This window comes from Bos javanicus, chromosome 10 (assembly GCF_032452875.1).
Source record: "Bos javanicus breed banteng chromosome 10, ARS-OSU_banteng_1.0, whole genome shotgun sequence".
NCBI lineage: Eukaryota > Metazoa > Chordata > Mammalia > Artiodactyla > Bovidae > Bos > Bos javanicus.
Window position 1 is genome coordinate 26,784,691 of NC_083877.1, and position 25,602 is coordinate 26,810,292.

Here is a 25,602-nt window from a genome sequence, read left to right on the forward strand (position 1 = left end):
TTTCTGGCACTCAGGCCTGGTTTGATTCTTAGCCACGTAATATACATGAACCCATATTACTCTCCTTATTCTACTGATGAGGCAGCTGGGTGTTAAAGACTCTTAGAGAGGTAAAAGTGACAGAGTTTTAACTATGGTCCAGGTTTTCTACCTCTAAATTTGGTGGTCTTTCCACAACAGAAGTCCTCAGGCAACACTAAGGGAATATTTCAAGTGAATTCTCCTTTTGAGTTTTTTTTGAGTTTATAAAGAGAATCACAAAAGTTATTTCAGGTAAAATATAAAGTATAGAAAGTAATAAGGTGAATGGAAAAATCTAAAGGGCAGTTGAAGGAAAATGAAACTTTGATACTTTTGTGCTCAGAATACAGTACGGAGGTAGGAGCTCCCACTGACTCTTTCTCATTGCTTACTTATCCTCCTCCATAGGAAGAACTCCATTTCCTCACTAAGAAATGGGCCATAATCACGTGTCCCTCATCTAGGTGCCAGAGAAGATAGAAAAAGGCAGGAGATCAGATGGCTGCTCTGGGAGAACAGATGTCAGTTAACTGCAATGAAGGGTGCCACTCTCCTGAGAGGCATTGAGATTGACTGGGCAAAGAGGATTTGATAGGAAAAGATACAGACTTTTCTGTCTTTTCCTTGAGTTCCCCATGAGGATAACATGCTTGGATGATCACAAAAGTGCTGGCTCTGGAAGCTTTGAAGCTACCTTTCCTCAAGCACACTGTTGTATATTTCTCACACTTGAATAAAAAGTTTAGAGGAGGCACGAGGAGAAAGGCCTGGGGAATATGCACCCAGGTAACTTGACCTTGTAAAACCATCAGCTTCATTGTGAACATTCCTCAACACATTTCATGTTGAGTCATTCTATTTCCATGGCTATTCCCTGGTGTATTACCCTACAGGGGTGTCACCTGGAGTTCAACTGGAGATGGGAAATGTCAGGGCAAAGAGGAGGGTACTCCATTAACCTCTCATTTTCCCCAAATCTACACGAATTTTTCTCTTTTTCTTCTTAACAATTTTTTCTATTTCATGATGTTCTCTTTTCCAGTCTGATTTGGGGATTTCCGTTTTCACTGCTTTTGCACCGTGTCCAAAGAACAAGATGCTTCTCCATTTTCCTGGACAGTTTTATTTCTTCTATTCATAGCAACACACCATCTTCTCCATTTTTATCCCTATACTCTGAGTCCTCCCAATGTCTTAATATTAAGCCCCTTTGTATGAGGCAGCTTGAAGATGGGCCCATAATTTTGCTGGAGAGAACTTTATCTTCAAAGTGAGGTTTGCAGTGCAGAGAAGAAGAAGAAGAAAGGAATGGTACATTTCTATATGAATGGTACTCCTTTTCCAGAGGATATGGGCTATTGAGATACTTCTGGGAGGAGGTCATGAAATCAGAACTAGGGCTGAGTTTTGGTAACTTAGCATCCAAAGAGAGATGGCCCCTCCTCCCCTTCTTCCTTTCATTTACATCATGCTTGACTTGATTGAGGGGCTTCCCTGATAGCTCAGTTGGTAGAGAATCTGTCTATAATGTAGGAGACCCAGGTTTGATTTCTGGGTCAGGAAGATCCACTGGAGAAAGGGAGAGGCTACCCACTCCAGTATTCTCTGGCTTCCCTTGTGGCTCAGTTGGTAAAGAATCTGCCTGCAATGTGGGAGACCTGGGTTTGATCCCTGGATTGGGAAGATACCCTGGAGAAGGGAAAGGCTACCCACTCCAATATTCTGGCCTAGAGAATTCCATGGATCCATGGGGTTGCAAAGAATCAGACATGACTGAGTGACTTTCACTGACTTGATTGAAATTTTTTGACTGAAACTCTTTTTTGATTTTTTTTGTCTGTTTTTAGACTAATGATTTCATAACTTTGATTATGGATATATTAAAATATTTCTCTCATGTATTGTACCAAGCATTAGCTTTTTGAAGTGCTTTTGCTGGTTGAGGACCAGGAACACAAAGCTATGTATATTTTTTTCCACACAGCTTCATGAATTTTGGTTAAAATCATAGGTTCTATAGTGCCTCATTTTTTTGTTTTAATTAAAATTTTTATCCTTCAAAACTTTTCTGGCCACTAGCTCTTCTAGCCACTGTCTTTCTTGCTGTTTCTTTTATATGAAGATTTGCTTGACTATTGACTTTCATAAGTGGCAGCATTGAGAAAATAGGCTATTTCCATCCCTATATTCATTTTTTAATTTTATGTTCAGTACATGTGTGGTTGAGTGTGTTAATGCATACTTACTACCCATTTTTCTTATATTCCTGCCTAACACAATCTCCATTCTCTTATGGAGGCAATGTGCCCAGGTTAAAAAATCAAATGTTACAGCCTTGCTGGTATACAGGGGCCATTGTGTGGCACAATCTGGTCCATCAAAAATAATGTGGAATATGGGTGGCCTCTTTCCTGTTGCAAAACTCAGCTGCCATTTTCAGATATATATATATATATCTTCAAAATCACCTTATTATCTAAAGATATATATATATATATATATATATATATATACACACATACATACCTGCATGTATATAGCAAAAACAAGAAAACAAGACTGGGAGCTGACTGTGGCTCAGATCATAAACTTCTTATTGCCAAATTCAGACTTAAACTGAAGAAAGTAGGGAAAACCACTAGATCATTCAGGTATGGCCTAAATCAAATCCCTTATGATTATACAGTGGAAGTGACAAATAAATTAAAGCAATTAGATCTGATAGAGTGCCTGAATAACAATGGACAAAGATTTGTGACATTGTACAAGAGGCAGTGATCAAGACCATCTCTAAGAAAAAGAAATGCAAAAAGGCAAATAATTGTCTGAGGAGGCCTTACAAATAGCTGAGAAAAGAAGAGAAGCAAATGGCAAAGGAGAAAAGGAAAGATATAAGCATCTGAATGCAGAGTTCCAAAGAATAGCAAGAAGAGATAAGAAAGCCTTCCTCAGTGATCAATGCAAAGAAATAGAGGAAAACAATAGAATGGGAAAGACTAGAGATCTCTTCAAGAAAATTAGAGATACCAAGGGAACATTTCACGCAAAGATGGGCATAATAAAGGACAGACATGGTATGGGCCTAACAGAAGCAGAAGATGCTAATGCTAAGAAGAGGTGGCAAAAATACACAGAAGAACTATACAAAAAAGATCTTTATGACCAGATAATCACGATGGTGTGATCATTCACCTAGAGACAGACATCCTGGAGTGCAAAGTCAAGTGAGCCTTAAGAAGCATCACTATAAACAAAGCTAGTGGGAGTGATGGAATTCCAGGTGAGCTATTTCAAATCCTAAAAGATGATGCTGTGAAAGTGCTGCACTCAATATGCCAGCAAATTTGGAAAACTCAACAGTGGTCACAGGACTGGAAAAGATCAGCTTTCATTCTATTCCCAAAGAAAGGCAATGCCAAAGAATGCTCAAACTACTGCACAATTGCTTTCATCTTACAGGCTAGCAAAGCAATGCTCAAAATTCTCCAAGCAGGACTTCAACAGTACATGAACCGAGAACCTCCAGATGTTCAAGCTGGACTTAGAAAAGGCAGAGGAACCAGAGATCAAATTGTCAACATCCTTTGGATCATAGAAAAAGCAAGAGAATTCCAGAACAATGTCTAGTTCTGCTTTATTGATTATGCCAAAGCCTTTGATTGGATGGGTCACAAGAAACTGTGGAAAATGCTTAAAGAGATGGGAATACCAGACTACATTACCTGAGTCCTGAAAAATCTGTAAGCAAATCAAGATGCAATAGTTAGAGCCAGACATGCAACAATGAACTGTTTCCAAATTGGGAAAGGAGTGCATCAAGGCTGTGTATTGTCACCCTGTTTATTTAACTTATATGAAGAGTACATCATGCGAAATGCTGGGCTGGATGAAGCACAAGCTGGAATCAAGATTGCTGGGAGAAATATTAATATTTTAGATAGGCAGAACACCACCCTTGTGGCAGAAAGTGAAGAGGAACTAAAGAGCCTCTTGGTGAAAGTGAAAGAGGAGAGTGAAAAGCTGCCTTAAAACTCAACATTCAAAAAACGAAGATCATGGCATCTGGTCCCATTACTTCATGGCAATTAGATGGGGAAAAAATGGAAACAATCACAGACTTTATTTTTTTTTAGCTCCAAAATCACTGCAAATTGTGACTGCAGCCATGAAATTAAAACACACTTACTCCTTGGAGGAAAAGCTGTGACAAACCTATACAGCATGTTAAGGAACAGAGACATTACTTTGCCAACAAAGGTCTGGATAGTCAAAGATATGGTTTTTCCAGTAGTCATGTATGGATGTGAAAGTTGTACCACAAAGAAGGCTGAGAACCAAAGAATTGATGCTTTTGAACTATGGTGTTGGAGAAGACTCCAACATGATTATATTGCTCTATTTTCAGTTTATAAAGGAATCTCCATACTATTCTCCAGAATGGCTGCACCAATCCACATTTCCACCAACAGTGTAAGAAGGTTCCCTTTTCTCCATACCCCATCCCACATTTATTGTTTGTATATTTTTAATGGCCCTTCTGACTGGTGTGAAGTGATACTTCATTGTAGTTTTGATTTGCCTTTCTCTAATAGTTAGTGATGTTGAGCATCTTTTCATGTGCCTCTTGGCCACCTGGATGTCTTAAATACCATCTTTCTGTGTTCTTTTGAAAGATTAACTACCAAGAGACAAACAAACAAACAGAACACTATCTTCTTACTGCTATTCCTTGTGCTTTTTCTCTCTTCACCTCTTTCTTTGGGAATGCATTTAGGCCTTTAAAACATATCCTATACAAGTTGTAATGTTATGCTATGGAATTGGTTGTGAAAATATAATAGTATTTTGGGTTTTAAGAAGGGATCACTGAAAACCAGAGGATGCACAACGTATTAATTTACTAACCCAAGGCAGAGAGTCTGACAATATGGTTGAAGCATTTCTTGCCTAGTCAACAGGTCATCAATCCCTTCTTCTTGAGCCCCGTGCTTATCTAATCTCAGAATATTTAAATGTTGTGTACCCTGGAAAGGGGTATAGAATTAGAAAAATTCTTCCATGGACTAAGATAAGTGAGAGATATATGGCAGAGGTTTGAAAGTAAGATTGACTAAGAAGCTTAGCAAGTTCTTAAATCAAAAGAAAAAATAATTGTCTTACCCAGGATATCTGTTTCAAAACTCACAGTTTCTTCCTATCTTTTGAACCAAGTGCTTCCCTGGTGGCTCAGACGGTAAAGTGTCTGCCTGCAAAGCTGGAGACCCGGGTTTGATCCCTGGGTTGGGAAGACACCCTGAAGAAGGAAATGGCAATCCATTCCACTACTCTTGCCTGGAAAATCCCATGTACAGAAGAGCTTGATAGGTTACCATCCATGGGGTCGCAAAGAGTCTGACACGACTGAGCAACTTTACTTTGAACCAAGTCATTCATCTCTTTCCCAGAAAACTGTTCTAAGAGAAAAACTCTACAAGAGAAATTGCTACATGCACAAAACATTCTTATATCCTAGATTTTCTGGAGCAGGTTTGTTGTTGGACTAAATGAATCCTAATACAGATTTGCAATTTTTCATCATGACAAATATTTTAAAGATTTTATTGTGATAATTAAAAAAAAAATATATATATATATTTATTTATTTTATTTTTGTCTGTGCTGTGTCTTTGTTGCTGCATGTGGGCTTTATCTGATTGCAGCAAGTGAGGCTTATTACAGTGGGCGGGCTTCTCATAGTGGTGGCTTCTCTTGTTGCAGAACACGGGCTTCAGGCAAGTGGGCTTCGGTGGTTAAGGTGAGTGCATTCAGTAGCTGTGGTTCCTGGGCTCCAGAGTGCAGGCCCAGTAGTTGTGGCACACAGGCTTAGTTGTTTTGTGGCATGTGGGATCTTCCCAGACCAGAGATCAAACCAGTGTCCCTTGCATTGCAAGGTGGATTCTTAACCACTAGATTGCCAGGGAAGCCCCTGAGGTACTATTTTTAACATTAAAAGAGTGGAAAGACTGTTCAAGGAAAGGACTGGTAATGAATGGAAGGAGAGTCTGATTCTCTGAGCACTAATTCTGTAAGCAGTCATTAATATATATTGGTAACATTCATTTTTTTCCTAATCTCTTTTCTTATACCCTTCACTGCTGAGTGCCAAAGAATTGATGCTTTTGAACTGTGGTGTTGGAGAAGACTCTTGAGAGTCCCTTGGAATGCAAGGAGATCCAACCAGTCCATCCTAAAGGAAATCAGTCCTGAATATTCACTGGAAGGACTGATGTTGAAGCTGAAACTCCAATCCTTTGGCTACCTGATGCAAAGAACTGACTCACTGGAAAAGACCCTGATGCTGGGAAAGATTGAAGGCGGGAGGAGAAGGGGATGATAGAGGATGAGATGGGAGGATGGCATCACCGACTCAATGGACATGAGTTTGAGTAAACTCTGGGAGTTGGTGATGGACAGGGAAGCCTGGAGTGCTGCAGTTCATGGGGTCACAAAGAATCAAACACAACTGGGTGACTGAACTGTGCTGATACGCTTCACAAGTTAACATCAAGCTACTTGGAAGGACAATCCTCTTTCTAGGAAAATTTCACTTCACCACATAAAAATCTGAAACCCATACCACATTACTTGAATGGAATATTATAGTTCCTAAAAAATAATTATAAAGGCTTGCTATAATAAAGGAACAACTGAGACTTTATATTAAATAAAACATACATATAAATGAAAATAAAAATATTGTTGTTGTATTATATGAATTGAATTCTGGATGCTTTTCTTCTTTACAATTTTTCCTTAATGTTATTTTAACACTGTTTCAGCAACAAGTAACAATGAACTGTCATTTTTCTTTTAAATAAAAGTGATTTTTCCACAAGATCATTTCCCTCTCCAGTTTTTAAGAGGAGAGGTTCTATTTCCTAAAACCCCATTATTGAACCAATCAAATTTTTAGTGACACTTCATTTTGGTGAAAATATTATTACTGATAACACTCCCTTTCTGAATACTTTGATAGATACTGTTATATATGGAATTAGAACCACCCTTTAAAGGTTTAGAAAAGGGTAATGTGTAGAGGAAGCAAATTATGTCTGGATGTCATTAGGCTAGCTTGACTTTTATTGTCCAACAGAATTTTTGGATGATTGCTTTTAAGGGCTTATTTACTATGAATGGCTATCACAAAATAATAAAGTAAAAAATGATAGGAACCACAATCAGAAAAGAATATATTTCCTTCTTTTATTTACAACTAGCTGAATAAAGATAAAAATGACATAATTATAATTTTGTTGACCCTAGAATTAATAATCTAAAATTCCAAAAAGAGTATAAAAATTTTTATCCCAGATGAATCACACGAACTATCAAGAAAACACCCATATGTGTACATTTCTCATTTAATATGCAGTCCACATAATAACCCAACACTTCTACTTATCTGAATAATGTTAGCACTTTATGATTATAATGTATAAATGATTAATTTCATAGGCTAATATAAATTATTATCACTAGACCCATTTTTAAAAATTAGATAACAATATAATTCTGGTTGTTTTATGTTAGACTATACTGACCTGATAATGGACAGATCATCTAGAATGTCTTACATTATGTTGAAACTCCCCAGAACCTTTCTCAGGGCAGTCTTTATTTCCTTATTCCGGAGGCTATAAATGAGGGGGTTGAAGAATGGGGTCACCATAGCATAGAATAAAGTTGTGACTTTCTGCATCCCAGCAGAATGTTCAAGTCCTGGGCTCACATACATGACCATGAGAGAGCCATAGAACAGGGATACCACAGCCAAATGAGACCCACAGGTGGAGAAGGCTTTCTGTCTCCCAGTAGCTGAAGGCATATGCAACACAGCTGTTAGGACAAGAGTATAGGACCCAAGGATGAAGAGGAAGTTACCAAAGATAACTATTGAGCTTAGACTGTAGCAAAGCAGTTGGGTTTTGGGGGCAGAGACACATGCCAATGCAAACAGTGGCCCTGGGTCACACACAACATGGTCAATGATGTTTGGTCCACAGAAAGGCATCTGAGAAATGAGAACAATGGGGACCAGGAACCACAGAAATCCACAGACCCAGCAGATAAGGACCAGTTTGGTACAGAGATGCCCAGTCATGATATTAGGGTAGTGCAAGGGACGGCAGATAGCAAGGTACCGATCAAAAGCCATAACGGTCAAATGCAAGCATTCAGTTGCTCCCAAGGAAGAAAAGAAATAAAATTGTAGGAAACATCCAACAAAGGAGATGGTCTTTTTATGTGAGAGGAAGTTGACCAACATCTCGGGGACTGTAGAAGAGACATACCAGATCTCTAGGAAGGAGAAATTCCCCAGGAATATGTACATGGGGATGTGGAGTCGCTGGTCACACCATAAAGCACAAATAATGGCCCCATTCCCTGTTATGGTCAGAGTATATATTGTAAGGAAGAGTGAGAAGAGGAGGCTCTGAATCTTCCACTCATAAGAAAAACCTAGGAGTATAAATTCTCTTACAAAGACAAAGTGGGAATCTGGCTCAGAGATGTTCATGTTCACTGGATCAGTAACCTGCAACATCAACAGACACATATTAGTTAGGACTACCTTCAAATGTGTTCCTATTTAAGAATTAAGAGAAGACAAATACAAATTGGGGCACAGTAGATAGCTGGCTTCACAGAAAAAAGCTTTTGCTTGCCTCTAAATTTTTCCTTACTATGATATCACTAAAAAACTTTAAACTCATTTTGTAAGCTTATTATTCTTTGGGGAAAGCATGATCTATAATAGTTTCTCATAGATTTGATAGCATATATCAGAAAGTGTTAGTTGCTTAGTAGTGTCCAACTCTTTGCAACCCCATGGACTGTAGCCCTCCAGGCTCCTCTGTCCATGGGATTCTCCAGGCAAGAATACTGGAGTGGGTTACCATTCCCTTCTTCAGGGGATCTTCCTGACCCAGGGATTGAACCTGGGTCTCCTGAATTGCAGGTAGATTCTTCACTGTCTGCCACCAGGGAAGCCCCATATTTGCTCTTAATAAATGTACTAGTTTCTTTCCCTAAACCCATTTCGTGGGGCAACAGACTCAGTAAAGGCTTTAATTTTACTATTTATCTTTCAGTTAAATGTGCTACTTAACATACCATTCAACAGTGAAACAAGTGACTATGTTTTACCAACTTGTTAGAAATCATTTTAAAGTCAATACTTTTGCATTTCTGCTTAAGCACCATAAAAATTTAAGACCATGATATTACTTACTGACATTGACTTTTAATATTGTAATGTTGCAATGTCTTCTGTAGAAAGCAGTGGCTTGACATTTTCGCTTAATCTTTCACCTAGACAGAAGTTTGTAAAATAAACCTAGGTATGAGACTTTATATTTTTAAGTATTTTTTTCCCACAAAATTCTGGGATTAGGTTTCTTTATTATTTTGACCATGGGGTCACAAAGAGTCAGACACGACTGAGTGACTGAACTGATTCTTTATATACTCATTTGAAGTAAACAATTTCCACTATATGAGAGAAATCAAAAGCTTTCTTGGTCACAAGTAAACGTCTTTCATCCTACATTCTCATGAAAACTATGACAAGAATATAAATTCCCTGAAATATTTTGTGTGTGGCAATATGCAGGGATGTGAGTCCTAAAAATTGTGAGGGTTTATATTATGGGCACAAACACACAATTTTCAGAAGGAATTTTTCCCCACCTATTCTCCACACCAGTGCTCTACGAAGTCTTCTATAATGATGGGTGGAAGGAATTAAAATTCCTTTATTTAATAATATGAATCTTTTCAAAACTACTCCAAATCAGAAACATTAATAAATCAACAATAAAGAAATCATAGAATAAAAGGGACTGACAAAGAGGTGTCAGGACTCTCTGCTGTGCTCAAAAGATAAAGGTGTTGATATACATTGAATCTCTAGGGACCTGTCTAAATAATTATATCTTCTTGTCTTCAGATGGATAAAGAATTTATTGCTGCACAAAAATTAAGATTGCACTTTCTTTCCCACAGATTCTTCTGGGATTTGGCCTCTGTAGCATTAGGGAAGTTCTTTCTGGGATTTGGCCTCTGTAGCATTAGGGAAGTTCTCCTCCAAGCCAATGGTTCATTAAAAGTTAACCTATTGCATATTCTCTGAGGAATCAGTAAAGAGAAGTGACTATTACTCTGAGGCCCTATTGTTTACAAATCACTAGCCCATCTGAAATATGGATTCCAAAAGTTTCCAGAAGGCACAGTTTGAGGAGAAATAAGATACGATGTGTCACAAAAGATTCTTCAGTTCAGTTCAGTTCAGTCGCTCAGTCGTGTTTGACTCTTTTCGACCCCACAAATCGCAGCACGCCAGGCCTCCCTGTCCATCACCAACTCCCGGAGTTCACTGACTCATGTCCTTCGAATCAGTGATGTCATCCAGCCACCTCATTCTCTGTTGTCCCCTTCTCCTCTTGCCCCCAATCCCTCCCAGCATCAAAGTCTTTTCCAATGAGTCAACTCTTCGCATGAGGTGGCCAAATACTGGAGTTTCAGCTTCAGCATCATTCCCTCCAAAGAAATTCCAGGGCTGATCTCCTTCAGAATGGACTGGGTGGATCTCCTTGCAGTCCAAGGGACTCTCAAGAGTCTTCTCCAACACCACAGCTCGAAAGCATCAATTCTTCAGCGCTCAGCCTTCTTCATAGTCCAACTCTCACATCCATACATGACCACAGGAAAAACCATAGCCTTGACTAGATGGACCTTTGTTGGCAAAGTAATGTCTCTGCTTTTGAATATGCTATCTAGGTTGGTCATAACTTTCCTTCCAAGGAGTAAATGTCTTTTCTTACAGGAACATTTCAAAGGTCATTGGGCATATTTTGGAGGATAAGGAAGTGATGGGCAGAGAACCCAATGAGGCAAATGTTGAGGTGAATAAACTGTAGGACATTGAGGATAAAAATTTGGAGAATTTAGAAATAGCTTACAGCATAGTATTCTTTAGATATGAGAGAAGTATTTAAGTTAATTGACTGAAATACTTCAGAGGCACATGTGACTTCCTGATTAATATGAGACATCAAATTTTTTATCCTTCAATTTTTACCTTAAGTCATTTAGGGTTTACCAAGTATACTAAAACACCCAGGTGTGAATGAATGCTCTTATCATGTAGCATAAAATGATTGCAGACATCAGGAATAGATGCCTTGGAACACTGGTCTGTGAACCACAAGCTGTTTGCGCATGCACATGTGCTCAGTCATTAAGTCGTGTCCGATTCTTTGCTACACCATGGACCACAGCCTGCCAGGATCCTCTATGCACAGGATTTTCTAGGCAAGAATACTGGAGTGGGAATATTTAAATGTAAATTGCTCACACTAAAAGTGTCATTCCCTTGTGGCTCAGACACTAACGAATCTACCTGCAACGCAGAAAATCCGTGTTCAATCCCTGGATCTGGAAGATACACTGGAGAAGGAAATGGCTATTCACACCAGTATTCTTGCTTGGGAAATCCCATGCACAAAGGAACATGGGGGGCTATAGTTCATAGTGTCACAAAGAGTCAGATAGAACTGAGCAACTCACACTTTCAAACCGAGAGACTAAAGGGGAAATAGATTACTTAGACTTTTATTACCTTTTAGTGATACTACGTCAGTCCTTAGAAACTCTTAAAACATTGCTTTGATCTTGTTATTTGCCTGCTTAAAAACCACCACTGGTTTCCTTATGCAAATTTCCCCAGTTCTCCACAAATAGACTTCAAATGCCTTTCTCATCTTACCTTTTCCTACTCCCCCTTTCAGATAAAGTGAATAACATTTAATTCTCTGAGTACTTTTCAGCTTCTCATATTTGCATCTTTGTGGTCATTTTGCTTATTGGAAATCCTCATTACCTCCCTCTGCACCTGCAAAACCCCATCTATCCTTCAATCTCTAGTTCAAATGACATTTTCCCATAATACTTTTCCTTATTCCCCTAATGGAACACCTTTTTCACCTCTGAAATTTTATTTAACTGTCTTTGTATTTTTCTTATGATGCTCATCAGAAACTTTGTTTTGTCCTTAGTTATATACTTATTTTTTCCCCCTTCCCAGATTATAAAGTGTCTGGAGGCAGACAACTATTATTGTTCAGCTTTGAACTAGCAAATAGATAAAAATACATTGCATTTATTGGCCCTCATGAAATATTTGATTAAATGGCATTTTTTTATATGAGTTTTGTTGTTTGTAAAATTAGCACCTTTGAACCAAAGTTATGGCAGAAAGTGAAGAAGAATTAAAAAGCCTCTTGATGAAAGTGAAAGAGGAGAGTGAAAAAGTTGGCTTAAAGCTCAGCATTCAGAAAACAAAGATCATGGCTCTGGTCCCATCACTTTATGGCAAATAGATGGAGAAACAGTGGAAACAGTGGCTGACTTTATTTTGGGGGGCTCCAAAATCAGTGCAGATGGTGATTTCAGCCATGAAATTAAAAGAAGCTTACTCCTTGGAAAGAAAGTTATGACCAACCTAGATAGCATATTAAAAAGCAGAGACATTACTTTGCCAACAAAGGTCTGTCTAGTCCAGGCTATGGTTTTTCCAGTAGTCATGTATTGATATGAGAGTTGGACTATAAAGAAAGCTGAACACTGAAGAATTCATGCTTTTGAACTGTGGTATTGGAGAAGACTCTTGAGAGTCCCTTGAACTGCAAGGAGATCCAACCAGTCCATCCTAAAGGAGATCAGTCCTGGGTGTTCATTGGAAGGACTGATGTTGAAGGTGAGACTCCAATACTTTGGCCACCTGATGCAAAGGACTGACTCATTGGAAAAGACCCTGATGTGGGGCAAGATTGACAGCAGGAGGAGAAGGGGATAACAGAGGATGAGATGGTTGGATGACATCACTGACTCAATGGACATGAGTTCGAGTAAACTCCGGGAGTTGGTGATGGACAGGGAAACCTGGTGTGCTGCAGTCCATGGGGTTATGAAGAGTCGGACACGACTGAACAACTGAACTGAACTGAACTTGAACCAAAGCAAAAAAAAAAAAAAAAATCAAGGTACATTACAGTATTACTCTACATCTGCAGATAATAAAGAGATTCAGCCAGGGAGAGCTCTATATAGGTTAAAATCATTATGAGAGACTTAGAAAATTGATTCAAGAAATGGTTTGAAATGTGACATAGAATAGTCCTACTCCAAGCTCAGTTAATGGATTAGCATAGTCCTCAAATTGTTAGCTGGAGAAGGCAATGGCACCCCACTCCAGTACTCTTGGCTGGAAAAACCCATGGACGGAGGAGCCTGATGGGCTGCAGTCCATGCGGTCGCTAAGAGTGGGACACGACTGAGTGACTGCACTTTCACTTTTCACTTGATGCATTGGAGAAGGAAATGGCAACCCACTCCAGTGTTCTTGCCTGGAGAATCCCAGGGATAGAAGAGCCTGGTGGGCTGCCATCTATGGGGTCGCACAGAGTCGGCATGACTGAAGTGACTTAGCAGCAGCAGCAAATTGTTTGCTGTCTGTGATAAATTCAGATACTAAGATGAAGCATTTAGAAACTTTCATAGTTGACTAGTTTGTGATGTGTTGAATCTAATAATATAAAAGTTAGCTATATATTTTTTTATATTTCACTTTCTAATTATTATTTTTTTATTTTATGAAACTATTAATCTTAACTGCAATGAATTGGGTTCTTTCACTTCAGTTAAAGGCACTGACTCACAGGACAGGTAGAATTCAAACTGAATGAGGAGGGCATTCTAAATAGGAGAACTGTGTGTGGGGTACATGGGTCTTTAGGCTGTGATGTGCATCTTTGAAGTTGATAGGAGAGAAGAAAAAGAAGACAGCGGTGGGTGGGAAGAAAGCCTTAGTTAGGGTAAGGAAAATGCTTTGGTTAAGCCAGAGAATTAAAGAGGAAGAGGCAGAGTAGAGACCAATCAAATTAACAAAATGCTCCCCTAAAGTAGTGTCTTTGAAAGATCATGGTACAGAAAGACTACTTTCTGAACTGTCTTTTCTGTTTGGGCTGCTTCAACAGAAACACTATAAACTATATGTACCATATAAACAGACTTTTATTTCTCACAGATCTGGAGGCTAGGAAATCCAAGGTCAAGGCATCAGCAGTTAGAGTATCTGGTGAAAGCATGCTTCTTGTTTAGACAGCCTTGTTAACAGTGCAACCTTACATGGTGGGAGGGATGAAGGAGCTCTCTGGGGTCTTTTCCAAAGGGCACTGATCCCATTTATGATGGCTCCATCCTCATGACCTCTTCACCTAAAGGCCCCAAATCCTAATAGCATACCATCGAGTTGAGGGTGTGGATTTCAACATTTGAATTTCAGAGGGACACAAATATTCAGGTTATAGTGTAAAGGTTATAAAGATTCCAAGGAAAAGGAGTATAGCCATCCCTCCATATCTATGGGGGGGTTGTTTCCAGGATCCCCTAAGGTAAAAGTCCAGGGAATGTCAAGTCCCTTACATAAAAATGGCACAGTACAGTCGATACTGCAGATTCTCTATCCCCAGTGCACCAGACACAGAGGGCTGGCAGCATTTTCAGATTTAGCAGTGGGAGCAATTCTGATTCCCAACTAACAAATTGTTTTGTTTTGAAATGTGAGAGCATTTATATAGAGATATATAGAGAACATTTATATTACAAGATAGAACACCGGATTGCTAGATTTCCATTGTGCAGCAACAGAAATATTACATGATATTGAATGATATCTGTGCAGTGGAGAAGAGTATTTTCAGGATCTGGCAGATTTGAAGGCAAATTCTTTTCCTATCAAAAGTCAGAGAGGTCTATGATCCCTGAGAAGCACAACAGTGTATGTGGAGAGAGAGAGAACGAGAGAGAGGGGCATAAGAAGAAAGGAAGAAGGGTGAGGAGAGAGAGGGAAAAAGAGACTGAGACCATTCTCAGATTATAGGTAACTGCAATCTATAATTCTGCATGTCCTATGTTCTTTCATACAAGGACATTGGTTTTTTAAATTGGTAATTCAGCGTTTGCATGTTCATTTGCTCATAACTCATGTTAAGATAGTCTTTGTCAGTCATATTACTGAGAAAACCATCTTGTGCTTCAACACACTAACATCTTTGCTTGTGATTCAGCAACATCTATGTTATTGATACACTCTATATTTCTATATTGATATACTCTTTATTTCTCTGTAATCTGAGTATACAATGTTTGACTTGTTAACTCTTCATTATACTGTCCACATTTTTAGCTACATTCTAGTAATTGGGAATTTGGGATAGAAAATTAACTTCCAAATTAGAACTTGTAATGAGAGTAAATTCCCTGTGAACATAAGCATGAAGTATTACAATGATGGAGATATTTTAGGGTTTACTCTTTGCTACACTCTCTGATAAGCAGATTGATTCATTTCATCCTCACAATGGCACTAGGAGGAAAGCTCTATCATCATTGCTTCTTTAAATATGAGTTAATGGAGGCATATACGAAGTCATGCAGTTAGTGCAGACAGAATTTGAATTCAGGCAGTCTAGTTCTGACCATTACCACATATTGCCTGTTAACTGCAAATTATTTGTAACGTGCTATCAGGATAGGTAAGTAGCCTGTGTAGCGAATATTTGTGAGCTTCCTGACCTACCTCTGATGTTAGTTTCAGAGGTGGTGGGCAGTCCCTTGGGAGCTTAGAATCAGTCTGATGGCATCCCTCCCGTCTCAAGCCCTATCCATGAGTCTTCCTGCTTTCTTCCCAGGGCCTTTTCTGAAGACACATGGCTTATTTGGTGCACCAGTCAATGTGTTTTTGGAAACACGAGTAGTCAATATCTCCCTGTGTAACCATGGTTAGTCAATAAATATCTTAGACCTGTGCCATTTGAATGGACAATTCTCAGAGGTTCTAGTGGAATCAAATTTTCATTGGTCATAGTAGCTTCTTCTCATTCCTCATTCATACTACCTGAAACCACCTTCTATTAATAATAAACTACCTGCATGGTTCTTCTTTTATGACAATCCAAAACAAGACACCCTTTTTTAGTTTGTTGGAAAGAAAAACTTGTAAACCATTTGTTACCAAAGGATGTATTATCTGTCAAATCCATTCACTTTCACAGTAGAGTGATCATTATTTCAAATTATTTGTTCAGTGTCCCAACTAGAAGCTTATATACCCAAACAATGCAAAATATTAAGGTCAGAATTGGTGAATGGCAGGCTTTATATCTGAAGTGGGAGAAAAGCACTTGTGAAAGAGGATGTGTGCAATAAGTCCATTTGAAACTTCAATAAGAGATGTGTTCTTAGGCCCGGCAGCTTTAGGAAAATGCATATGTAAGTTGAAGATCTAGAAATTGAACTATGTATGCTTGTGTGCCTTTTGGAAAGTCTTCATGTATCCCAGGGGTAAACAAATCCCAGTTTCAAAGACTTAATTCTCCAGAACACTGTAAACACACACACACACACACACTCACAAACCAAAATTAAATTAACATGTGGTATTTTGGCTATAAATGGAGAAAACATAATTTAGTTATGTCTCAAGGAAAGTTGAGAAGGAGAGCTGTTGTAAAAGGGCTTTGCCAAAAGTTATAGGAGGTGACTTTCATGGAGGACCTGAGATTTTGATTCTGATAAAGAACATGAGAACAAAGAATTCATTAACATTCATATTTAATTAATATTTATTACGTATTTTCTGTGTACTGTTTTAAGAACTTTGGGACTCATGATTTGTTAAAACATCACACGAATTGTTCTCTGTTCAACTGCCATTTCAATTTTAGTTGAAATGAAGTTACCTGCCAAATTCACAGTGGATTAATGGAAGAATTGAGTTCCCACCTAGATCTTTTGATTTTAAGTCTCATATCCTTTCAAAGACATCATAGTAGGATTGAAAAAGCAATCTATTTTTAGCTTTTAAGGAGCATCCATACTGTTCCCCATGGTGGCTGTATCAGTTTAGGTTCCTATCAACTGTGTAGGAGGGTTCCCTTTCTCCACACCCTCTCGCATTTACTGCTTGTAGATTTTCTGCTGATAGCCATTCTGAGTTGTGTGAGATGATACCTCCTTGTAGTTTTGATTTGCATTTCTGTAGTAATTAGTGATACTGAGCATCTTTTCATGTGCTTTTTAGCAATCTGCATGCCTTCTTTGGAGAAATGTCTCTATACATACTCTGCCCATTTTTTGATTGTTTTTTTCCATGTTGAGATGCATAAGCTGTTTGTATATTTTGGAGATTAATCCCTTGTCAGTTGTTTTATTCACAAAAACTAAAAACAGAACTACCATATGATGCAAAAATTCCATTCCTGGCATATACCTGGAGAAAATCATAAACTGAAAAGATACATGCACCCCAATGTTCACTGCAGCACTATTTATAATAGCCAAGACATGGAAACAATCATAAATGTCCATCAATAGGGTACAAGATAAAGAAGGTGTAGTACATATATACAATGGAATATTACTCAGCCATAAAAAGATCAAATAATGCCATTTGCAGTAACATGTACGGACATAGAGATTGTCATATTGAGTAAAGTAAGTTGGATACAGAAAAACAAATATCATATGATATTGCTTATATGTGAATCTAAAAAAACAAGAGTATAAATGAACTTACTTATGAAACAGAAGTACAGTCACAAATGTAGAAAGCAAACTTATGGTTGCCAGGGGATGAGGGGGGGAGGGATAAACTGGGAGATTGGGACTGACATATACACACTGCTGCTGCTGCTGCTAAGTTGCTTCAGTCATGTCCGACTCTGTGCGACCCCATAGACGGCAGCCCACCAGGCTCCCCCATCCCTGGGATTCTCCAGGCAAGAACACTGGAGTGGGTTGCCATTTCCCTCTCCAATGCATGAAAGTGAAAAGTGAAAATGAAGTCGCTCAGTCATGCCTGACTCTTAGCGACCCCATGGACTGCAGCCCACCAGGTTCCTCCGTCCACGGGATTTGCCAGGCAAGAGTACTGGAGTGGGGTGCCATTGCCTTCTCCATATACACACTACTATATATAAAACATAACTAATAAGAACTTGCTGTACAGCACAGGGAACTCTACTCTGTAATAGCTTATATAAGAAAAGAATAAAAAAAACAGAGTGGATATACGTATATGTATAACTGTTTCATTTTGCTGTACACCTGAAACTAACACAACATTGTGAGTCAACTATTTTTTTATGAAAATTTTAAAAATATTAATAAAAAAAGAAATCTAGTTAGAAGTTAAACAGAACACAAGGCTTTCCCCAAACTCATCACAAAATATACATGTCTGCCATGATGTTGACTGAAGTTTTCCCTAACACTAATCCTGACTGCCCACGACCCCAGGCAAAATTAGTTGTTTTTTCCTTGTGTTTCATATATTGTACATATATCGGTTAGAATATTTATTGCATTTTATATTAATTATTTTCTTACCTGTTTGCACCATTAGAGTTCAATTTGAGGAAGAGATTGTGTCTGATTTATCTTCATAATTATATTCACAATACAGTGCCAAGTGCAGTGTCCAACATGAAGGAGGCGTTCGGATACTATTTACTGAATGGATGATGGGACAAATGTGTGAAAGTTCAAGGATGGCCATTTTACCCACATTACACTAAACCAGATTATCCCACATTCCTCCTGCGCCTGCTTCCAAAGACTTTAAAAGAAATTTTAAACTTTTCCAGAACTTTCCAGAGAGCTTTTTTCATAACCTTATTCCTGAGACTGTAAATCAAAGGGTTGATGAGTGGAGTCACCATGGCATAGAACAAAGTCATGATTTTCGGCAATAAGGTGGAGTGGCTGGATCCAGGGCTCACATGCATCACCATAATGGTCCCGTAGAATAGCAGCACCACAGCCAAATGGGACCCACAGGTTGAAAAGGCCTTTTGTCGACTGGATGCTGAGGGCAATCGAAGAACAGCAAGTAGAACCAGGGCATAGGAGATGAGGATGAAAAGGAAGCTAAGGGGGATGATGAGGGCACTTAGAGTATAGCTGGTGAGCTTGGACATGGGAGCAGGAACACATGAAAGGGTCAGCAGTGGGCCTGAGTCACATACAAAGTGATCAATTGCATTAGGACCACAGAAAGGCAGTTGGGAAATGAGAATAACAGGCACCAGATACCAGAGAAATCCACATACCCAACAAGCAATCACTAGGTTGAAACAACGTCTACCAGTCATAATTGTGGCATAATTTAGAGGGCGGCAGATGGCAAAGTATCGATCAAACGACATTGCTGAGAGAAAGAAGCACTCAGTGGAGCCCATGGAAAAGAAAAAATATAATTGAAGGAAGCAACCAGTGAAAGAGATGGCCTTGCTCTCTGAGAGGAAGTTGATCAGTGTGTTTGGAACAGTGGAGTTGACATACCAGATCTCCAGGAATGCAAAATTCCCCAGCAGGATGTACATGGGGGTGTGGAGATGCTGGTCCCAACACACAGCACAGATAATGGCTCCATTTCCTATGAGAGTCAGGAGGTAGACCATGGAGAAGAACATAAACAGAATGACCTGAATCTCCCTGCTGCAGGGAAAACCCAGAAGGATGAATTCACGCACTGATTCAGAATGGGATGCTGATTCGGAGATGTTCATTTAGTCTGTAAGCTGTGCTGCAATGAAACATTATTATTGTGAAGCCAAATCCAAACAACTGAGCATAACACACAAGGCCCTTCACAATCTGATCTTTATCTACTTGTTTAACCTCACCTCTTGAGTTCTATGTCCCAGATAAGAAAAGAATAGTCACATTTCCGTCAAATGACATGCTATTCTTCTTAAGATAGCTGTTGCTCTTCCTTTTGGGCTTCCCGCAGGTGGCGCTAGTGGTAAAGAACCTGCCTGCTAACGCAGGAGACGTGAGACAGGGGTTGATCCCTCTGTAAGGAAGATCCCCTGAAGGAAGGCATGGCAACCCACCCTGGTAATTTTGCCTGGAGAATCCCATGGACAGAGGAGCTTGGCAGACTACAGTCCATAGGGTGGAAAAGAGTCGGACACAACTGAAGGAGCTTAGCACGCACACACGTGACACCCACATACACCCTTTCTACCTCCCTCTTTCTCCCCCCCCTTTCTTCCTACACCCCTCCCTCCCTCCCTCTTTCCTTCCTTTCTTATTTCTTGCCCATCCCTTCTGGATCCCTTCCTTTCTCTTTCTCCATCTTTTTACTATTTATTTACTTTTTTTCCTTTGATCGAATAACTGGTACTTGCAATCTACACCGTTTGTTGATTACCAACTTCATGAAATACTGCTGGACTTCACCATCATATAGTAATTCTTTGTTTTTTCCATAGCATCTGACATATGTGTATGTAAACTTATATTATGCCTTCTTGTAACTGTCACTTTTCTCTTTACCAGTCTGAGCTTCTGAAGGCAGAGATGTATTTTTCATCTCCATATTATGAATTCCTAGCACAGTTCAGTTCACTTCATAGGCATGCTAACATATTTCCTGAATCAACATTAAAGAAATGAATCATTATTTTTTAAGGATTGAAAAAACATTCTAAAATGTTTTCCAGAAGCAATAAGAAAACACTCTAAAAGCTACAGCATTTTTCTACACCAAAGACTTTGCACTTTGTACTTTGCATTATTTATTTATTTATTTTTCATGTCTTAATATAACTACTAGACTGTAAACCTCTGAGGACAGAGGCCAAGTGTTAATCATCTTTGATCTTTTTTGGTATCTAATACATCAGCTGGTAAAGAATCTGCCTGTAATGCGGGAGACCTGTGTTCAATCCCTGGGTTGGGAAGATCCCCTGGAGAAGGGAAAGGCTACCCATTCCAGTATTCTGGCCTGGAGAATACCATGGACTGGGGTCACAAAGAGTTGGACACGACTGAGCAACTTTCACATTATTTTTTAGGTAATATGTACATTGTAATTGCTTGCTAAGTGAATAAATCATCATTTCTGCCCCCATTTGAATTTTAATTCAGATAACTTTCCACTTGGAAGCCTTAATCATTTCACATATGCAAGGAAAGAACCATACCATTGGACCTTGAAGAAGAAAGTGGGGGCAGATGAGTGCAAGGATATGGCAAAAAGAGGAGATGGTGGATCAATATGGTGTGAGACTAGAGTAACCAAACGTGCCAGTTTGCCTGGAACTGAACTCATTTTAACCCTGAAAGTCTTGTAACTCAGGGAACCCTCAGCCCCAGAGAAGCAGGGATAGCCTGTCACTTTGAGACCAAATGAGGTCCCAAAGTTGACCCAGCTACCTCAAAAATGCATGTGCACTGGTCCCCTTGGATCTTACTGAAGTCCCTCCTTTCTCTTATTTGTCCACAGAGAAAAAGGAAAGGGCTTCACTATGACCATGGGAGTATTAAGAGGACATACACAAGTACTGAGAAGACACTTGGCAACAACAGCAGGGGCTGTCCAAATGGACTTCCAAGAAGGCTGGATGTCCTGTGCAGCCAAGTACACTCATATCAACTGATTTCACACTCCAGAAATGCAGGCTGTGTGGAAATACATGGCCAAGGTCCTTGGGTGGGTAGATGCAGCCCTGATACTCTTTCCATTCTAAACTAAATTACTCAGTAATGCTGCATTTTTTTGACCCATATTTCCTTTGACTAAGTCTGCTTTTTTCTCTTCTTATGGTTACCTGAAGGTAGTTGATTCTTTCAATCAAATTTCTCTGAAGGTATTATTAGAAGAAAAAGACTCCATGAAGACCTTGGAAATGGGGAAATATAATGGGAGGAAGCAGCAGCCAGTGAGACAGATTGATTTGGCATTGTATTTAAGAAGAAATTGGGGCTGGTATTCTGATCTAGATTGAGTTGATGATTTTTCAAAACATTTAATGATCTGCTTTCCGATGATCAATATACTAAAGAAAACATATAGCAACCTTGGAAAAAGAAAGACCTAAAATAGTTTAATTTGGTTTCCTTACTTAAGGGAAAGAAATACTTTATTATTCCTGGTATCGGTATGAACCACATTGATGTCTGACACTTCCTTCAGAAGAACTTTGGATGTCTCCCTGACAGTCATTAGTCCTGGTTTGGCCAGGATCTGTGTCTCTGTCTCTTCTTTCTAAATGCAGTGATATGGAATCTATTTTATCAGATAAAACCATTGTTATGAAAAAAAAAGCATTGTTATGGTTTCCCAAGACTTGATTACCCAGTAGATAGACAATTATATATACATATAAGTAAAAACAAAACAGGGTTAATATTTTTTTAGTTTTAAAAAGAATTTATGAAACATTCCCAAACTGATTTGCTTTTCCTAATTCCTTAACCTACCTGGACTTCCAAGTGGATGGTAAGTATTGTAGTTTGTCATCGGTTCTGTCTCTCTGAAACAATGTAAGGATATGTAAATACAGCTCCTATAAGTGGAACCAGGGAAGCGATACTTTTAATCCTGTTTGACATCATCTCCTATGAATTGCTAGTCATAACTCAACTCTTCTCTTGCTTTCAAAAGAGAGCATACTGTCACTTAGAGTTGTGAAAAAGCTAGAAAAAGGATTCATCGATACTTCCTTTAATGACAAACACCACAGATTTGCCTGGGAATTGAAGCTATTTGGATTTTTGGCCCTCAGATCTTTCATCAAGGATACCACCACCAGCATCACCACAAAGAAACAAATTCAGGATTATTTCTTGAGGAAAAAAGAAAAGATAAGGGCATGGTGTGATTTCTGCATACCTGTGAGCTATGCTCAGGAGGAACTGAATCAGTTGTGTCCTTGTTTCTCAGCTCCTGTCTCAAAAGTGTGATTCCCAGGACTTTCACTGAAAAACAAACCTCCTTTTGTACAATTAACTTGGCAGTGACTGCCAAGATTCTCGTCAGGGGAGATGTCTGGAGATTGGTGAAGGTTAGACTTTGGGAGTGGTTTTTAGTTTTTAATTTGGAAGAAAGGATTCAAGTACCATCTATGTAAAGTTTTTAATCAAAAAAAAAAGGAGTTCTGAACCAACACAACATTGTAAAGCAACAGTTCTCTAATTAAAAACAAATTTAAAAAATGGCGTTCTGGAGAGCATCCTAAAGGTTTGGTTCTTTGTATATTTTAAAAAGTTGTCCTTTGGGAAGGCTAGTCTCTCAGGCCAGTATCTGCCTTTACCATCTGTGATTAAATACCTTTTAGAGAGCAACTAGGAAAAATAAGTAGTTGTGTGAACTGAGCATATGATTGTGTCTTCTGAACTCAAAGTTAATTACGAAATATCTTTTTATTCTGTAAGACCACGCCTCTAGGGAAAGGTGACAGCCATATAATCGATCACCAGAGAAATGTAGAAGATTGAAAATGTTTTCTTATGAGGAAAAAAAAGGGAAAAACTTAAGGAATATGAGATTTTTGTTGCTAGTGGTGCCATTATGGTTTATTTTTTGTTTCCTTCAGAATCAGTGGTTTAACTGTATTAGCTCTGTACTATCATAGTATGAGGCCTTCCCAGGTGGCGCTAGTGGTAAAGAACCCGCCTACCAGTGAAGGAGATTTAAGAGACATGGGTTTGATCCCTGGGTCAGGAAGATCCCCTGGAGAGTGCATGGCAATCCATTCCAGCATTCTCGCCTGGAGAATCCTATGGACAGAGAAGCCTGGCAGGCTATAGTCCATAGATTCACAGAGTTGAACACGACTAAAGCAACTTAGCATACATCATAGTATGATGAATTTTCTCTTAAGATTCTCGAAATTATTCCCAATGTTATTCTAACTTTTTTTGTGTACAAAAAAATAATTATCTTTTTTGATCAATATAATAGGCCCAATAATGCTATTTCAAAAATATCTTCCAACTGAGGTGTTACCTACATATTTTTTTCAGAGTCACTATGTGAATGACCATTTATTTTTTCAAACAAAATTCACATTTCATTTAGGTTGAAATAAACTTTACAAAATTTTTTTTCACCAAAAATATAACAGGAATATTTTCTGTATTATTCATGGATAAACCACAAAACACTTATTTTTGTAGTTTTGCTTGTAAATCAAGACGAGGCAGTACGTACAGTCATGGAAAAATACAGAAGAAAACAGAAAAATCAGTTATGAATGACCATTTTTTTATACTTTAATTAAAAAAAAATCTTTGGTCATGCTGTGTACCATGTGGGGTTTTAGTTCCCCAACCAGAGATTGAACCCAAGCCCTTTGCAGTGAGAATGTGAAGTCCTAACCACTGGACCACCAGGGAATTCCCCGAATGACCTTTTAGAGGATCTCTGGAGTCAGGTATAGTAAGACAGATTGATATAATCTGTCTGTTAGTGTCTATTTCTATGTGGTAGTGAAAGGTTGAGCAAAAAATATTAGAAGTTTATATAGGTCATTATAGTGCAAGGTGGGGAACCATGAGCATCAGGAGCCAGTTTGAGGTGTTAGAACTACAGCATGTGTATGATTAATAATGGAGGACCCAACGTAGAGTGAACATGGACCAAGACACACTTTCCCTACTTATCAATTTTGTCTAGGATCAGTTCTATCTTAATTTCATCTGTGCTAGGCTTGCCATAGGTTGCCAACTGTTGGTTTTTACCCTGTCCCAAATACAACTCTTTCTGTGTTGTGATGAAATAAGATCAGTGTTTCAAACTTCATGTGCATTGTGGTGGGAGGTTTTCCACTGTGATGGAAATATTTTTATTAGTATCAAGTGTGCAAAGATATCCATTCTATTTCACAAATTGGGAATTCATTGGACGTATCTTCTGCTTAGTGGACAGAAATATTTGACATGTATATTTGTTTTCTATGATATTTAGAGTCATTTTAGCTGACAAAGTCCCTCTTCTTGCTGCTGGGGGAAGCCACCGTTCCCTAGCATTGGGTTTAGCAACCAGTAGGCATCTTTTTCTCTTCTCCATAAAAGCTAAGGCTCAATGGTAAAGAATTCACCTGCCAGTGCAGGAGATGTGGGTTCGATCCCTGGGTCAGGAAGATCCCTTGGAGCAGGAAATGGCAACCCACTCCAGTAGTCTTGCCTGAGAAATCCCATGGATGGAGGAGCCTGGAGGGTTACAGTTCATGGGGTGGCAAACAGTCAGAAACGACTGAGCGACTGAGCACACACAGACATATTTTTCTCTTCTCCATAAAAGCTAATGCTCAACATTTTTTTTTAAACTTCCACCTCTTTCAGTCCTAAAAAGGCAGAAAAAGAGAGATAAGAAAGTTAACATAGGGAAATTCCCTGAAGCCCAGGGGTTAGCACTCTCTGCTTTCACTGCCGAGGGCATGTGTTCAACTCGTGGTCAGGGAACTAAGATCCCTCAAGCCAAGCTGCCAAACAAACAAGCCAAAAAAGAATGTCAACATATTTTTTAAAAGGCCAGACATCTGCTTTCCTAATAACTTTTCCTTGTAAGGGGACAGAGACCTTCTTGCATTCTACCATGGCAATTGATTTAAACTTCTAGTTTAAAAAGTCTAAAAGTCTAAAAGCTAGTGGGTAAAGATGTCATTTAACATCTTTACCCACTAGCTT

The 25,602-nt window shown here is 38.9% G+C and overlaps 2 protein-coding genes across 2 annotated transcripts; both read right to left on the reverse strand.

The window, feature by feature from the left end:
* Window positions 1-7,630: 7,630 nt before the first annotated feature.
* LOC133255369 (olfactory receptor 11H12-like) lies at window positions 7,631-8,677 on the reverse strand. Its single transcript, XM_061429829.1, has one exon. It carries the CDS (start codon window positions 8,615-8,617, stop codon window positions 7,631-7,633), a length of 987 nt encoding a protein of 328 aa, XP_061285813.1. The 5' UTR covers window positions 8,618-8,677.
* Window positions 8,678-18,704: 10,027 nt separating this feature from the next.
* On the reverse strand, window positions 18,705-19,829 carry LOC133255191 (olfactory receptor 11G2-like). The gene has a single exon (XM_061429740.1). It carries the CDS (start codon window positions 19,689-19,691, stop codon window positions 18,705-18,707), a length of 987 nt encoding a protein of 328 aa, XP_061285724.1. The 5' UTR covers window positions 19,692-19,829.
* Window positions 19,830-25,602: the final 5,773 nt, after the last annotated feature.

Bases quoted from the DNA above. Each gene is read 5' to 3' on its own strand.
- LOC133255369 (XM_061429829.1), bottom strand. From the start codon at position 8,617: ATGTGTCTGTTGATGTTGCAGGTTACTGATCCAGTGAACATGAACATC.
- LOC133255191 (XM_061429740.1), bottom strand. From the start codon at position 19,691: ATGAACATCTCCGAATCAGCATCCCATTCTGAATCAGTGCGTGAATTC.